Raw genomic sequence first — 16596 nt, 5'->3', positions numbered from 1 at the left:
GGCAGAGCGAGCGATAGAGGCAGAGCGAGCGATAGAGGCAGAGCGAGTGAGAGAGGCAGAGCGAGCGAGAGAGAGGCAGAGCGAGCGAGAGAGAGGCAGAGCGAGCGATAGAGGCAGAGCGAGCGATAGAGGCAGAGCGAGCGATAGAGGCAGAGCGAGAGAGAGAGGCAGAGCGAGCGAGAGAGAGGCAGAGCGAGCGAGAGAGAGGCAGAGCGAGCGAGAGAGAGGCAGAGCGAGCGATAGAGGCAGAGCGAGCGATAGAGGCAGAGCGAGCGAGAGAGGCAGAGCGAGCGAGAGAGAGGCAGAGCGAGCGAGAGAGAGGCAGAGCGAGCGAGAGAGTCAGAGCGAGCGAGAGAGGCAGAGCGAGCGAGAGAGGCAGAGCGAGCGAGAGAGGCAGAGCGAGCGATAGAGGCAGAGCGAGCGAGAGAGAGGCAGAGCGAGCGAGAGAGAGGCAGAGCGAGCGATAGAGGCAGAGCGAGAGAGGCATAGCGAGAGAGAGGCATAGCGAGAGAGAGGCATAGCGAGAGAGGCATAGCGAGAGAGGCATAGCGAGAGAGGCATAGCGAGAGAGGCATAGCGAGAGAGAGGCATAGCGAGAGAGGCATAGTGAGAGAGGCATAGTGAGAGAGGCATAGCGAGAGAGACAGAGCGAGAGAGAGGCAGAGCAAGAGAGAGTGAGAGGCAGAGCGAGAGAGAGGCAGAGCGAGAGAGAGGCAGAGCGAGAGAGAGGCAGAGCGAGAGAGTATGTGCAGTGTGTGTGTCAAGGTGTCCTCACCAGTGGTATTTATAGTTGTGGTAAAGTGATACCTCTGCTGTAACCATGACTACTGTCGCTACGGAGGAGGAGACATCTTACAGCAAAGTGTGTCTGTGTGTTGTGTGGCAGGAACACATACATACAGGAGGGACTCACAGGGTAGGTAGAGGACAGGAGAGAGACTCACAGGGTAGGTAGAGGACAGGAGAGAGACTCACAGGGTAGGTAGAGGACAGGAGAGAGACTCACAGGGTAGGTAGAGGACAGGAGAGGGACTCACAGGGTAGGTAGAGGACAGGAGAGAGACTCACAGGGTAGGTAGAGGACAGGAGAGAGACTCACAGGGTAGGTAGAGGACAGGAGAGAGACTCACAGGGTAGGTAGAGGACAGGAGAGAGACTCACAGGGTAGGTAGAGGACAGGAGAGGGACTCACAGGGTAGGTAGAGGACAGGAGAGAGACTCACAGGGTAGGTAGAGGACAGGAGAGGGACTCACAGGGTAGGTAGAGGACAGGAGAGGGACTCACAGGGTAGGTAGAGGACAGGAGAGGGACTCACAGGGTAGGTAGAGGACAGGAGAGGGACTCACGGGGTAGGTAGAGGACAGGAGAGGGACTCACAGGGTAGGTATAGGACAGGAGAGGGACTCACGGGGTAGGTAGAGGACAGGAGAGGGACTCACGGGGTAGGTAGAGGACAGGAGAGAGACAGGGTAGGTAGAGGACAGGAGAGACTCACAGAGTAGGTAGAGGACAGGAGAGACTCACTGAGTAGGTAGAGGACAGGAGAGAGACTCACTGGGTAGGTAGAGGACAGGAGAGGGACACACAGGGTAGGTAGAGGACAGGAGAGGGACACACAGGGTAGGTAGAGGACAGGAGAGGGACTCACTGGGTAGGTAGAGGACAGGAGAGACTCACAGGGTAGGTAGAGGACAGGAGAGGGACACACAGGGTAGGTAGAGGACAGGAGAGGGACACACAGGGTAGGTAGAGGACAGGAGAGGGACACACAGGGTAGGTAGAGGACAGGAGAGGGACACACAGGGTAGGTAGAGGACAGGAGGGGGACACACAGGGTAGGTAGAGGACAGGAGAGGGACACACAGGGTAGGTAGAGGACAGGAGAGAGACTCACAGGGTAGGTAGAGGACAGGAGAGAGACTCACAGGGTAGGTAGAGGACAGGAGAGAGACTCACAGGGTAGGTAGAGGACAGGAGAGGGACTCACAGGGTAGGTAGAGGACAGGAGAGAGACTCACAGGGTAGGTAGAGGACAGGAGAGGGACTCACAGGGTAGGTAGAGGACAGGAGAGGGACTCACAGGGTAGGTAGAGGACAGGAGAGGGACTCACAGGGTAGGTAGAGGACAGGAGAGGGACTCACAGGGTAGGTAGAGGACAGGAGAGGGACTCACAGGGTAGGTAGAGGACAGGAGAGGGACACACAGGGTAGGTAGAGGACAGGAGAGAGACTCACAGGGTAGGTAGAGGACAGGAGAGAGACTCACAGGGTAGGTAGAGGACAGGAGAGAGACTCACAGGGTAGGTAGAGGACAGGAGAGGTGATGTCATTCAGAATTAAAGACCTGATGATAACCACAGGGTAGGTAGAGGTCCACAGGAGAGTCTGGACTCACAGGGTAGGTCAGTCAGGACCGGTCAGTCAGTCTGGACAGTCACAGGGTAGTCAGTCAGTCTGGTCAGTCAGTCAGTCAGTCTGACTCACAGGGTAGTCAGTCAGTCAGTCTGGTCGGTCAGGACAGGAGTCTGGGTCACAGTCAGTCTGGTCAGGTCAGTCTGGACTGTCCGAGTCAGTCAGGACTCAGTCAGTCTGTCCGGTCAGTCAGTCAGTCAGGTCAGTCAGTCTGTCCGGTCAGTCAGTCAAAACCCTCCATTATCTTTACCCACCTAACCCCAGACTACCTCCCTCCCCTTCTCTCCCCTCCTCTCTCACTCACCAACCCCATTTCATCTCAACTTTGTCCTCCGCTCCACCTCCCTCCTCCACCTTGTCTCACCTGCGTACGAATTTGGAGGTGAACTTGGAGAAGATACCGGTGGCCCCAGGTCTTCTGGTCTGGCTGTTGCCGTGGCTGAGGGAGGGGGAGACTGGCGCCCCCGGAGAACCCTGCTGGTCTCTGGCACCTCTCTGCTGTCCTGTGAGAGGGAGGGAGGGAAGTTAGAAAAGTGGCTGAGGGAGGGGGAGGCCCGCAGTAAGGAGAACCCTGCTGGTCTCTGGCACCTCTCTGCTGACTGTCCCAGTTAGAGGCCCCTCTCTGCTGACCGTCCCAGTTAGAGGCCCCTTTCTGCTGACCGTCCCAGTTAGAGGTCCCTCTCTGCTGACCGTCACAGTTAGAGGCCCCCTCTCTGCTGACCGTCCCAGTTAGAGGCCCCTCTCTGCTGACCGTCCCAGTTAGAGGCCCCTCTCTGCTGACCTTCCCAGTTAGAGGCCCCTCTCTGCTGACCGTCCCAGTTAGAGGTCCCTCTCTGCTGACCGTCACAGTTAGAGGCCCCTCTCTGCTGACCGTCCCAGTTAGAGGCCCCTCTCTGCTGACCGTCCCAGTTAGAGGCCCCTCTCTGCTGACCGTCCCAGTTAGAGGCCCCTCTCTGCTGACCGTCCCAGTTAGAGGCCCCTCTCTGGTCCCAGTTAGAGGCCCTCTCTGCTGACCGTCCCAGTTAGAGGCCCTCTCTGCTGACCAGTCCCAGTTAGAGGCCCCTCTCTGCTGAGGTCCCAGTTAGAGGCCCTCTCTGCTGAGGTCCCACAGAGGCCCCTCTCTGCTGGTCCCAGTTAGAGGACAGTCCCAGAGAGGCCCCTCTCTGCTGGTCCCAGTTAGAGGCCCCTCTCTGCTGACCAACCCCAGTTAGAGGTCCCTCTCTGCTGACCGTCCCAGTTAGAGGCCCCTCTCTGCTGACCGTCCCAGTTAGAGGGAACTTGGAGAAGAGGCCCCTCTCTGCTGACCGTCCCAGTTAGAGGCCCTCTCTGCTGACCGTCCCAGTTAGAGGCCCTCTCTGCTGAGGAGTTAGAGGCCCCTCTCTGCTGATCGTCCCAGTTAGAGGCCCCTCTCTGCCGACCGTCCCAGTTAGAGGCCCCTCTCTGCTGACCGTCCCAGTTAGAGGCCCCTCTCTGCTGACCGTCCCAGTTAGAGGTCCCTCTCTGCTGACCGTCCCAGTTAGAGGCCCCTCTCTGCTGACCGTCCCAGTTAGAGGCCCCTCTCTGCTGACCGTCCCAGTTAGAGGCCCCTCTCTGCTGATCGTCCCAGTTAGAGGCCCCTCTCTGCTGACCGTCCCAGTTAGATGACCGTCCCAGTTAGAGGCCCCTCTCTGCTGATCGTCCCAGTTAGAGGCCCCTCTCTGCTGATCGTCCCAGTTAGAGGCCCCTCTCTGCCGACCGTCCCAGTTAGAGATAAAAACAATTAAACTGACAGCGCCACCAGCAGCACAGCAGATGAGTGTGATGCAAGACGATACTGACAGAGAACCACAGAGAACCAGAGATAACAAGAGAACCAGAGTACCAGAAAACCACAGGGTACCAGAGAAGCACAGAGTACCACAGAGAAGCACAGAGTACCAGAGAACCACAGAGTACCAGATAAGCACAGAGAACCAGAGAGAACCACAAAGAACCAGAGAACCACAAAGAACCAGAGAAGCACAGAGAACAATTGAGAACCACAGAGTACCAGAGATCCACAGAGAACCACAGAGAGTATCAGAGTACCAGAGAACCAGAGAGAGTATCAGAGAACCACAGAGTACCAGAGAACCACAGAGTACCAGAGAACCAGAGAGAGTATCAGAGTACCACTGAGTATCAGAGAACCACAGAGTACCAGAGAGAGTATCAGAGAACCACTGAGTATCAGAGAACCACAGAGTACCAGAGAGAGTATCAGAGAACCACAGAGAACCAGAGAGAGTATCAGAGAACCACTGAGTATCAGAGAACCACAGAGTACCAGAGAGAGTATCAGAGAACCACTGAGTATCAGAGAACCACAGAGTACCAGAGAGAGTATCAGAGAACCACAGAGAACCAGAGAGAGTATCAGAGAACCACAGAGAACCAGAGAGAGTATCAGAGAAACACAAGAGTACCAGAGAACCACTGAGTATCAGAGAACCACAGAGTACCAGAGACAGTATCAGAGAACCACAGAGAACCAGAGAGAGTATCAGAGAACCACAGAGAACCAGAGAGAGTATCAGAGAAACACAAGAGTACCAGAGAGGGTATCAGAGAAACACAAGAGTACCAGAGAGAGTATCAGAGAAACACAAGAGTATCAGAGAAACACAAGAGTACCAGAGAAACACAAGAGTACCAGAGAGAGTATCAGAGAAACACAAGAGTATCAGAGAAACACAAGAGTATCAGAGAAACACAAGAGTATCAGAGAAACACAAGAGTATCAGAGAAACACAAGAGTATCAGAGAAACACAAGAGTACCAGAGAGAGTATCAGAGAAACACAAGAGTACCAGAGAAACACAAGAGTACCAGAGAGAGTATCAGAGAAACACAAGAGTACCAGAGAAACACAAGAGTACCAGAGAGAGTATCAGAGAAACACAAGAGTACCAGAGAGAGTATCAGAGAAACACAAGAGTACCAGAGAGAGTATCAGAGAAACACAAGAGTACCAGAGAGAGTATCAGAGAAACACAAGAGTACCAGAGAGAGTATCAGAGAAACACAAGAGTACCAGAGAGAGTATCAGAGAAACACAAGAGTACCAGAGAGGGTATCAGAGAAACACAAGAGTACCAGAGAGAGTATCAGAGAAACACAAGAGTATCAGAGAAACACAAGAGTATCAGAGAAACACAAGAGTATCAGAGAAACACAAGAGTACCAGAGAGAGTATCAGAGAAACACAAGAGTATCAGAGAAACACAAGAGTATCAGAGAAACACAAGAGTATCAGAGAGAGTATCAGAGAAACACAAGAGTAACAGAGAGAGTATCAGAGAAACACAAGAGTATCAGAGAAACACAAGAGTATCAGAGAAACACAAGAGTATCAGAGAAACACAAGAGTATCAGAGAAACACAAGAGTATCAGAGAAACACAAGAGTATCAGAGAAACACAAGAGTATCAGAGAAACACAAGAGTATCAGAGAAACACAAGAGTATCAGAGAACCACAGAGTATCAGAGAGAGTACCAGAGAAACACAAGAGTATCAGAGAAACACAAGAGTATCAGAGAACCACAGAGTATCAGAGAGAGTATCAGAGAAACACAAGAGTATCAGAGAGAGTACCAGAGAAACACAAGAGTATCAGAGAAACACAAGAGTATCAGAGAACCACAGAGTATCAGAGAGAGTATCAGAGAAACACAAGAGTATCAGAGAGAGTACCAGAGAAACACAAGAGTATCAGAGAGAGTACCAGAGAAACACAAGAGTATCAGAGAAACACAAGAGTATCAGAGAGAGTACCAGAGAAACACAAGAGTATCAGAGAGAGTACCAGAGAAACACAAGAGTATCAGAGACAGTATCAGAGAAACACAAGAGTATCAGAGAAGTACCAGAGAAACACAAGAGTATCAGAGACAGTATCAGAGAAACACAAGAGTATCAGAGAGAGTACCAGAGAAACACAAGAGTATCAGAGACAGTATCAGAGAAACACAAGAGTATCAGAGAAACACAAGAGTACCAGAGAAACACAAGAGTATCAGAGAAACACAAGAGTATCAGAGAGAGTACCAGAGAAACACAAGAGTATCAGAGAGAGTATCAGAGAAACACAAGAGTATCAGAGAGAGTACCAGAGAAACACAAGAGTATCAGAGAGAGTACCAGAGAAACACAAGAGTATCAGAGACAGTATCAGAGAAACACAAGAGTATCAGAGAGAGTACCAGAGAAACACAAGAGTATCAGAGACAGTATCAGAGAAACACAAGAGTATCAGAGAAACACAAGAGTACCAGAGAAACACAAGAGTATCAGAGAAACACAAGAGTATCAGAGAACCACAGAGTATCAGAGAACCACAGAGTATCAGAGAGAGTATCAGAGAAACACAAGAGAATCAGAGAGAGTACCAGAGAAACACAAGAGTATCAGAGAGAGTACCAGAGAAACACAAGAGTATCAGAGAAACACAGAGTATCAGAGAGAGTACCAGAGAAACACAAGAGTATCAGAGAGAGTACCAGAGAACACAGTATCAGAGACAGTATCAGAGAACCACAGAGAACCAGAGAGAGTATCAGAGAAACACAAGAGTAACAGAGAACCACTGAGTATCAGAGAACCACAGAGTACCAGAGACAGTATCAGAGAACCACAGAGAACCAGAGAGAGTATCAGAGAACCACAGAGAACCAGAGAGAGTATCAGAGAAACACAAGAGTACCAGAGAGGGTATCAGAGAAACACAAGAGTACCAGAGAGAGTATCAGAGAAACACAAGAGTATCAGAGAAACACAAGAGTACCAGAGAAACACAAGAGTACCAGAGAGAGTATCAGAGAAACACAAGAGTACCAGAGAAACACAAGAGTATCAGAGAAACACAAGAGTATCAGAGAAACACAAGAGTATCAGAGAAACACAAGAGTATCAGAGAAACACAAGAGTATCAGAGAAACACAAGAGTACCAGAGAAACACAAGAGTACCAGAGAGAGTATCAGAGAAACACACCAGAGAAACACAAGAGAGAGAGTATCAGAGAAACACAAGAGTACCAGAGAGTATCAGAGAAACACAAGAGTACCAGAGAGAGTATCAGAGAAACACAAGAGTACCAGAGAGAGTATCAGAGAAACACAAGAGTACCAGAGAGAGTATCAGAGAAACACAAGAGTACCAGAGAGAGTATCAGAGAAACACAAGAGTACCAGAGAGGTATCAGAGAAACACAAGAGTACCAGAGAGAGTATCAGAGAAACACAAGAGTATCAGAGAAACACAAGAGTATCAGAGAAACACAAGAGTATCAGAGAAACACAAGAGTACCAGAGAGAGTATCAGAGAAACACAAGAGTATCAGAGAAACACAAGAGTATCAGAGAAACACAAGAGTATCAGAGAGTATCAGAGAAACACAAGAGTATCAGAGAGTATCAGAGAACCACAGAGTATCAGAGAGAGTATCAGAGAAACACAAGAGTATCAGAGAGAGTATCAGAGAAACACAAGAGTATCAGAGAGAGTACCAGAGAAACACAAGAGTATCAGAGAAACACAAGAGTATCAGAGAAACACAAGAGTATCAGAGAAACACAAGAGTATCAGAGAACCACAGAGTATCAGAGAGTACCAGAGAAACACAAGAGTATCAGAGAAACACAAGAGTATCAGAGAACCACAGAGTATCAGAGAGAGTATCAGAGAAACACAAGAGTATCAGAGAGAGTACCAGAGAAACACAAGAGTATCAGAGAAACACAAGAGTATCAGAGAACCACAGAGTATCAGAGAGTATCAGAGAAACACAAGAGTATCAGAGAGAGTATCAGAGAAACACAAGAGTATCAGAGAGAGTACCAGAGAAACACAAGAGTATCAGAGAAACACAAGAGTATCAGAGAGAGTACCAGAGAAACACAAGAGTATCAGAGAGAGTACCAGAGAAACACAAGAGTATCAGAGAAACACAAGAGTATCAGAGAGAGTACCAGAGAAACACAAGAGTATCAGAGAGAGTATCAGAGAAACACAAGAGTATCAGAGAGAGTACCAGAGAAACACAAGAGTATCAGAGACAGTATCAGAGAAACACAAGAGTATCAGAGAGAGTACCAGAGAAACACAAGAGTATCAGAGAAACACAAGAGTATCAGAGAGAGTACCAGAGAAACACAAGAGTATCAGAGAGAGTATCAGAGAAACACAAGAGTATCAGAGAGAGTACCAGAGAAACACAAGAGTATCAGAGAGAGTACCAGAGAAACACAAGAGTATCAGAGACAGTATCAGAGAAACACAAGAGTATCAAGAGTACCAGAGAAACACAAGAGTATCAGAGAGTATCAGAGAAACACAAGAGTATCAGAGAGAGTACCAGAGAAACACAAGAGTATCAGAGAGAGTACCAGAGAAACACAAGAGTATCAGAGAACCACAGAGTATCAGAGAACCACAGAGTATCAGAGAGAGTATCAGAGAAACACAAGAGTATCAGAGAGAGTACCAGAGAAACACAAGAGTATCAGAGAGAGTACCAGAGAAACACAAGAGTATCAGAGAAACACAAGAGTATCAGAGAGAGTACCAGAGAAACACAAGAGTATCAGAGAAACACAAGAGTATCAGAGAAACACAAGAGTATCAGAGAACCACAGAGTATCAGAGAGAGTACCAGAGAAACACAAGAGTATCAGAGAAACACAAGAGTATCAGAGAACCACAGAGTATCAGAGAGAGTATCAGAGAAACACAAGAGTATCAGAGAGAGTACCAGAGAAACACAAGAGTATCAGAGAAACACAAGAGTATCAGAGAACCACAGAGTATCAGAGAGAGTATCAGAGAAACACAAGAGTATCAGAGAGAGTACCAGAGAAACACAAGAGTATCAGAGAGAGTACCAGAGAAACACAAGAGTATCAGAGAAACACAAGAGTATCAGAGAGTACCAGAGAAACACAAGAGTATCAGAGAGAGTACCAGAGAAACACAAGAGTATCAGAGACAGTATCAGAGAAACACAAGAGTATCAGAGAGAGTACCAGAGAAACACAAGAGTATCAGAGAGAGTACCAGAGAAACACAAGAGTATCAGAGAAACACAAGAGTATCAGAGAGAGTACCAGAGAAACACAAGAGTATCAGAGAGAGTATCAGAGAAACACAAGAGTATCAGAGAGAGTACCAGAGAAACACAAGAGTATCAGAGAGAGTACCAGAGAAACACAAGAGTATCAGAGACAGTATCAGAGAAACACAAGAGTATCAGAGAGAGTACCAGAGAAACACAAGAGTATCAGAGACAGTATCAGAGAAACACAAGAGTATCAGAGAGAGTACCAGAGAAACACAAGAGTATCAGAGAGAGTACCAGAGAAACACAAGAGTATCAGAGAACCACAGAGTATCAGAGAACCACAGAGTATCAGAGAGAGTATCAGAGAAACACAAAGTATCAGAGAGAGTACCAGAGAAACACAAGAGTATCAGAGAGAGTACCAGAGAAACACAAGAGTATCAGAGAAACACAAGAGTATCAGAGAGAGTACCAGAGAAACACAAGAGTATCAGAGAAACACAAGAGTATCAGAGAAACACAAGAGTATCAGAGAACCACAGAGTATCAGAGAGAGTACCAGAGAAACACAAGAGTATCAGAGAAACACAAGAGTATCAGAGAACCACAGAGTATCAGAGAAGTATCAGAGAAACACAAGAGTATCAGAGAGAGTACCAGAGAAACACAAGAGTATCAGAGAAACACAAGAGTATCAGAGAACCACAGAGTATCACCAGAGTATCAGAGAAACACAAGAGTATCAGAGAGAGTACCAGAGAAACACAAGAGTATCAGAGAAACACAAGAGTATCAGAGAAACACAAGAGTATCAGAGAGAGTACCAGAGAAACACAAGAGTATCAGAGAGAGTACCAGAGAAACACAAGAGTATCAGAGAAACACAAGAGTATCAGAGAGAGTACCAGAGAAACACAAGAGTATCAGAGAGAGTATCAGAGAAACACAAGAGTATCAGAGAGAGTACCAGAGAAACACAAGAGTATCAGAGAGAGTACCAGAGAAACACAAGAGTATCAGAGACAGTATCAGAGAAACACAAGAGTATCAGAGAGAGTACCAGAGAAACACAAGAGTATCAGAGACAGTATCAGAGAAACACAAAGAGTATCAGAGAGAGTACCAGAGAAACACAAGAGTATCAGAGAGAGTATCAGAGAAACACAAGAGTATCAGAGATGGAGTACCAGAGAAACACAAGAGTATCAGAGGAGTACCAGAGAAACACAAGAGTATCAGAGACAGTATCAGAGAAACACAAGAGTATCAGAGAGAGTACCAGAGAAACACAAGAGTATCAGAGACAGTATCAGAGAAACACAAGAGTATCAGAGAGAGTACCAGAGAAACACAAGAGTATCAGAGAGAGTACCAGAGAAACACAAGAGTATCAGAGAGAGTATCAGAGAAACACAAGAGTATCAGAGAGAGTACCAGAGAAACACAAGAGTATCAGAGAGAGTACCAGAGAAACACAAGAGTATCAGAGAGAGTACCAGAGAAACACAAGAGTATCAGAGAGAGTACCAGAGAAACACAAGAGTATCAGAGACAGTATCAGAGAAACACAAGAGTATCAGAGAGAGTACCAGAGAAACACAAGAGTATCAGAGAGAGTACCAGAGAAACACAAGAGTATCAGAGAGAGTACCAGAGAGAGTATCAGAGAAACACAAGAGTACCAGAGGTACTGATGATTAAAGATGCCATGGGACTTATTAGAGTAGGGGTGTTAACCCCGGTGTCCTGGCTAAATTCCCAATATGGCCCTCAAACCATCACGGTCACCTAATAATCCCCAGTTTACAATTGGCTCATTCATCCCCCTCCTCTCCCCTGTAACTATTCCCCAGGCCGTTGCTGCAAATGAGAACGTGTTCTCAGTCAACTTACCTGGTAAAATAACGGATAAATAACAGAGAACCAGAGTACCACAGAGAACCAGAGTACCACAGATAACCAGAGTACCACAGATAACCAGAGAACCACAGAGTACCACAGAGTACCACAGAGTACCAGAGAACCACAGAGTACCAGAGAACCACAGAGTACCAGAGAACCACAGAGTACCAGAGAACCACAGAGTACCAGAGAACCACAGAGTACCAGAGAACCAGAGTACCAGAGAACCAGAGTACCAGAGAACCACAGAGAACCAGAGTACCAGAGAATCACAGGTGTGCTTCAGTAGCTTCAACCTGATCACCGCGGAACTGGAACAACATGTGGGGAAGTATAATAACATGTAATATTACCTGCGTGGAAGGTGCTGCGGATGGCCACCCCCCGGGAGAAGTTGGTCCGGTCCGTCACCGCGGAGCTGCTGATGTTGTGGGCTGAGGGGGACGCGCCAGGTGGTCTCTGGTGGGGAGTGCTGTTAGGAGACGGAGAGAGGTGAAGATGGAGAGGAGGAGATGGATGGGTGGATTAGTGTAGTGAACTTGTATATAAACATTTGGATCGCACACACACACACACACACACACACACACACACACACACACACACACACACACACACACACACACACACACACACACACACACACACACACACACACACACACACACACACACACACACACACACACACACACACACACGGTAAGCCTGGGCTGCGTTCAGTAGGTACAAAACGATACAAACATTGAAACTAAACAATAAGAACAACTAATTGAGTCTTATTTCTATTATTTTATCAACAGTTTTCTTCTGTTTTGTGCGTTCTGTACCCTGCGTTGCTAAGGGGTCTCCAGGACACAACCCGACAGAACTGCACTGCACACAGACACACACTGTGTAGTGTATTTTGGACAACACAAGTCTACATCCCAAATGTGATATACATTTCCTACTGTGATAGTTGGTATATATGAAATATGTGCAACTCCAGCAGTGGCCTATCGGTATCGAGGGAGACCTGGAAACACCTAGAGAATATAAAAAAAACAGATGGGGTAAGGGACAGTTTATTCGTTATATATCTACCACAGTCATATAGGCCTACCGCTACAGTCGGATAATGTAGTTATATCTACCACAGTCATATAGGCCTACCGCTACAGTCGGATAATGTAGTTATATCTACCACAGTCATATAGGCCTACCGCTACAGTCAGATAATGTAGTTATATCTACCACAGTCATACAGGCCTACCGCTACAGTCGAATAATGTAGTTATATCTACCACAGTCATATAGGCCTACCGCTACAGTCGGATAATGTAGTTATATCTACCACCGTCATATAGGCCTACCGCTAGTCGAATAATGTAGTTATATCTACCACAGTCATATAGGCCTACCGCTACAGTCGGATAATGTAGTTATATCTACCACAGTCATATATGTCTACCTCTACAGTCAAATAATGTAGTTATATCTACCACAGTCATATAGGCCTACCGCTACAGTCAAATGATGTAGTTATATCTACCACGGTCACAGGACTACCGCTACAGTCAAATAATGTAGTTATATCTACCACAGTCATATAGGCCTACCGCTATAGTCGAATAATGTAGTTATATCTACCACAGTCATACAGACCTACCGCTACAGTCGGATAATGTAGTTATATCTACCACAGTCACACAGGCCTACCGCTACAGTCGGATAATGTAGTTATATCTACCACAGTCATACAGGCCTACCGCTACAGTCGAATAATGTAGTTATATCTACCACAGTCATATAGGCCTACCGCTACAGTCAGATAATGTAGTTATATCTACCACAGTCATATAGGCCTACCGCTACAGTCGGATAATGTAGTTATATCTACCACAGTCATATAGGCCTACCGCTAGTCGAATAATGTAGTTATATCTACCACGGTCATATAGGCCTACCGCTACAGTCGAATAATGTAGTTATATCTACCATAGTCATATAGGCCTACCGCTACAGTCGGATAATGTAGTTATATCTACCACAGTCATACAGGCCTACCGCTACAGTTGAATAATGTAGTTATATCTACCACAGTCATATAGGCCTACCGCTACAGTCGGATAATGTAGTTATATCTACCACAGTCATATAGGCCTACCGCTACAGTCGGATAATGTAGTTATATCTACCACAGTCATATAGGCCTACCGCTACAGTCGGATAATGTAGTTATATCTACCACAGTCATACAGGCCTACCGCTACAGTCGGATAATGTAGTTATATCTACCACAGTCATACAGGCCTACCGCTACAGTCGAATAATGTAGTTATATCTACCACAGTCATATAGGCCTACCGCTACAGTCGGATAATGTAGTTATATCTACCACAGTCATATAGGCCTACCGCTACAGTCGAATAATGTAGTTATATCTACCACGGTCATATAGGCCTACCGCTACAGTCGAATAATGTAGTTATATCTACCACAGTCATATAGGCCTACCGCTACAGTCGGATAATGTAGTTATATCTACCACAGTCATACAGGCCTACCGCTACAGTTGAATAATGTAGTTATATCTACCACAGTCATACAGGCCTACCGCTACAGTCGGATAATGTAGTTATATCTACCACAGTCATACAGGCCTACCGCTACAGTCGGATAATGTAGTTATATCTACCACAGTCATACAGGCCTACCGCTACAGTCGAATAATGTAGTTATATCTACCACAGTCATATAGGCCTACCGCTACAGTCGGATAATGTAGTTATATCTACCACAGTCATATAGGCCTACCGCTACAGTCGGATAATGTAGTTATATCTACCACAGTCATATAGGCCTACCGCTACAGTCGAATAATGTAGTTATATCTACCACGGTCATATAGACCTACCGCTAGTCGAATAATGTAGTTATATCTACCACAGTCATACAGGCCTACCGCTACATTCGGATAATGTAGTTATATCTACCACAGTCATATATGTCTACCTCTACAGTCAAATAATGTAGTTATATCTACCACAGTCATATAGGCCTACCGCTACAGTCGAATAATGTAGTTATATCTACCACGGTCATATAGGCCTACCGCTACAGTCGAATAATGTAGTTATATCTACCACGGTCACAGGACTACAGCTACAGTTGGATAATGAAGTTTGTTTGTCTAAGGGGACACTACGGCTTTTTAAAATGCCAACAAGACACAAAAACCTTTTCTGTTGACAGTTTCGAAGCGCCAGTGAATGGGTCCTTTACTTGGCATGTATACGAATGGTGCTTCTGAAGCGGGACTAACGTCCACCTCTTGGCATTACGGCTCGAAAGGATGCACATTTTTCCAAATAAAATTCAGATTTCGCATTTTCGTAGCAGGTTAGGAGAACTTCCGCAGTAGGTTGACAAAAGCTGGATCCCTTCCAGCCATGACTATCACTAGGTGACCAGAACTGTCAATAAAAATAATCTCGAGCTGCCTGCGCGCAGACCACTCTCTCCTAAAACAATAAGTATGTAAATGTCTTTACCAAGACATTTAGAAGAAAGAAAACAGATCTTCTGCTAGGAATCGACTCCTAAGATTCAGTATTTTTGGAATGGAGGAGTCTGATTAGTTGCTGTACTTCGACAACAACAACAACAACAACAACAACAAAGTTTCCATTAGGGATTTTTCTAAACGTTAAACATCCCAATTTCGTTTAAACTTTCACAACCCTACTTCAAACGTCTGTCAATAATTTGCGAATCCATTCTTGGATGCAATTATAAAGACATTGTCTGAATCACTAAATGGACTGTCGCTCCCCAAAAGAAGACAACGGTACCAATTTATTTTCTGAATATATGTATCAACTTCAAAACGTCCCTGGATATATTAATTAAGGAACACCTAACTTTACAAGACTCACGCTACTCCTGTCAGCCACAGCAGCAATGACAAATTCCAAGGGTTCATATTTCAGATTACAAAAGGCCCAACTGACTGGAATAATGTTTCCTATACACATCAGGGCATTCAAAAAATCAGAATCACACAGTGAATTTAAGAAATACGTTTTTCAAATGTTCAGAACAAACTGTAAGCTAATAGAAACATCACCATGGTCCTTCTGTAGCTCAGTTGGTAGAGCATGGCGCTTGTAACGCCAGGGTAGTGGGTTCGATTCCCGGGACCACCCATACGTAGAATGTATGCACACATGACTGTAAGTCGCTTTGGATAAAAGCGTCTGCTAAATGGCATATATTATTATTATTATAAGATATTAGTAAATATGTATATATTATTTCGGTACTTAGTTGTATTAGTAGTTGTAGCAGAGTGTTCAAATATATATTTGGACACTTGAAAAACGAGATTGTGCACATCAAGAGATTTCATTCTTCAAAATGTGAAATAAGATAAATGCTACGGTACGACTGGGTCAATCTGGCGTTGGTTGGGTGAGAGGACAGATATTACAACATGGAAGCATTGATCATTCAGTCAGAAAACTCCCTCCCTTCACTTCCTCTCTCAGGCTCTTTCTCAATCATATTGTCTCAATTGCTTGCATCCTATCTCCTCGTCTTCTTCTGAAAACCCAATGGAGAAGAAGGTCAGAAGGGGTGGGGACCTTCTCCAATATGGTTGAGGAGGCAAGGAATCACCAAAAGACAAATTGAGAAAGAGCACACCAAGGGTTTATACATTTTCCACTGTCCCTCCCCACCTTCTCCACTCTCCCTCCCTCCTTCTCCACTGTCCCTCCCTCCTTCTCCACTGTCCCTCCCTCCTTCCCACTGTCCCTCCCTCCTTCCCACTGTCCCTCCCTCCTTCTCACTGTCCCTCCCTCCTTCTCACTGTCCCTCCCTCCTTCTCCACTGTCCCTCCCTCCCTCCTTCTCCACTGTCCCACCTTCCCTCTCCACTCTCCCTCCCTCCTTCTCCACTCTCCCTCCCTCCTTCTCACTGTCCCTCCCTCCTTCTCCACTGTCCCTCCCTCCTTCTCCACTGTCCCTCTCTCCCTCCTTCTCCACTGTCCCTCTCTCCCTCCTTCCCACTGTCCCCCTCCCTCCTTCTCCACTGTCCCTCCCTCCTTCCCACTGTCCCTCCTTCCTTCCCACTGTCCCTCCCTCCTTCCCACTGTCCCTCCCTCCTTCTCCACTGTCCCTCCCTCCTTCCCCACTGTCCCTCCCTCCTTCCCCACTGTCCC

At 46.5% G+C, this 16596-nt stretch overlaps 1 protein-coding gene and 2 long non-coding RNA genes across 43 annotated transcripts in view; 1 reads left to right on the top strand and 2 right to left on the bottom strand.

Annotated features, from left to right (window-relative positions):
• The window catches only part of mark2b (MAP/microtubule affinity-regulating kinase 2b), a 99443-nt gene that overhangs the window by 19558 nt on the left and 63289 nt on the right, over positions 1-16596 (bottom strand). For all 9 annotated transcript variants that reach the window (XM_052497743.1, XM_052497745.1, XM_052497748.1 and 6 more), the window contains 2 exons: positions 11745-11863; positions 2778-2916 (listed from right to left, as the gene is read on the bottom strand). In XM_052497743.1, the coding sequence (XP_052353703.1) occupies positions 2778-2916; positions 11745-11863 (258 nt within the window). The remainder of the gene's footprint in view (positions 1-2777; positions 2917-11744; positions 11864-16596) is intronic.
• Positions 387-2359, top strand: LOC127916247 (uncharacterized). Of its 33 annotated transcripts, none has more exons than XR_008094136.1 (4): positions 387-920; positions 1231-1809; positions 1841-2119; positions 2306-2359. It is a non-coding gene; the product is annotated as an uncharacterized LOC127916247 (long non-coding RNA). The 33 variants fall into 33 exon arrangements; XR_008094138.1 differs by having other exon boundaries at positions 1231-1563; positions 1657-1809; positions 1841-2353; XR_008094133.1 differs by having other exon boundaries at positions 1231-1563; positions 1626-1809; positions 1841-2353.
• On the bottom strand, positions 12700-16134 carry LOC127916248 (uncharacterized). Its single transcript, XR_008094154.1, has 3 exons — positions 14286-16134; positions 13440-14185; positions 12700-12843 (listed from the first exon to the last, which is right to left on the bottom strand). It is a non-coding gene; the product is annotated as an uncharacterized LOC127916248 (long non-coding RNA).

Source organism: Oncorhynchus keta, chromosome 35 (assembly GCF_023373465.1).
Source record: "Oncorhynchus keta strain PuntledgeMale-10-30-2019 chromosome 35, Oket_V2, whole genome shotgun sequence".
Lineage (NCBI taxonomy): Eukaryota > Metazoa > Chordata > Actinopteri > Salmoniformes > Salmonidae > Oncorhynchus > Oncorhynchus keta.
This window is presented reverse-complemented; position numbering and strand designations above follow the sequence as displayed.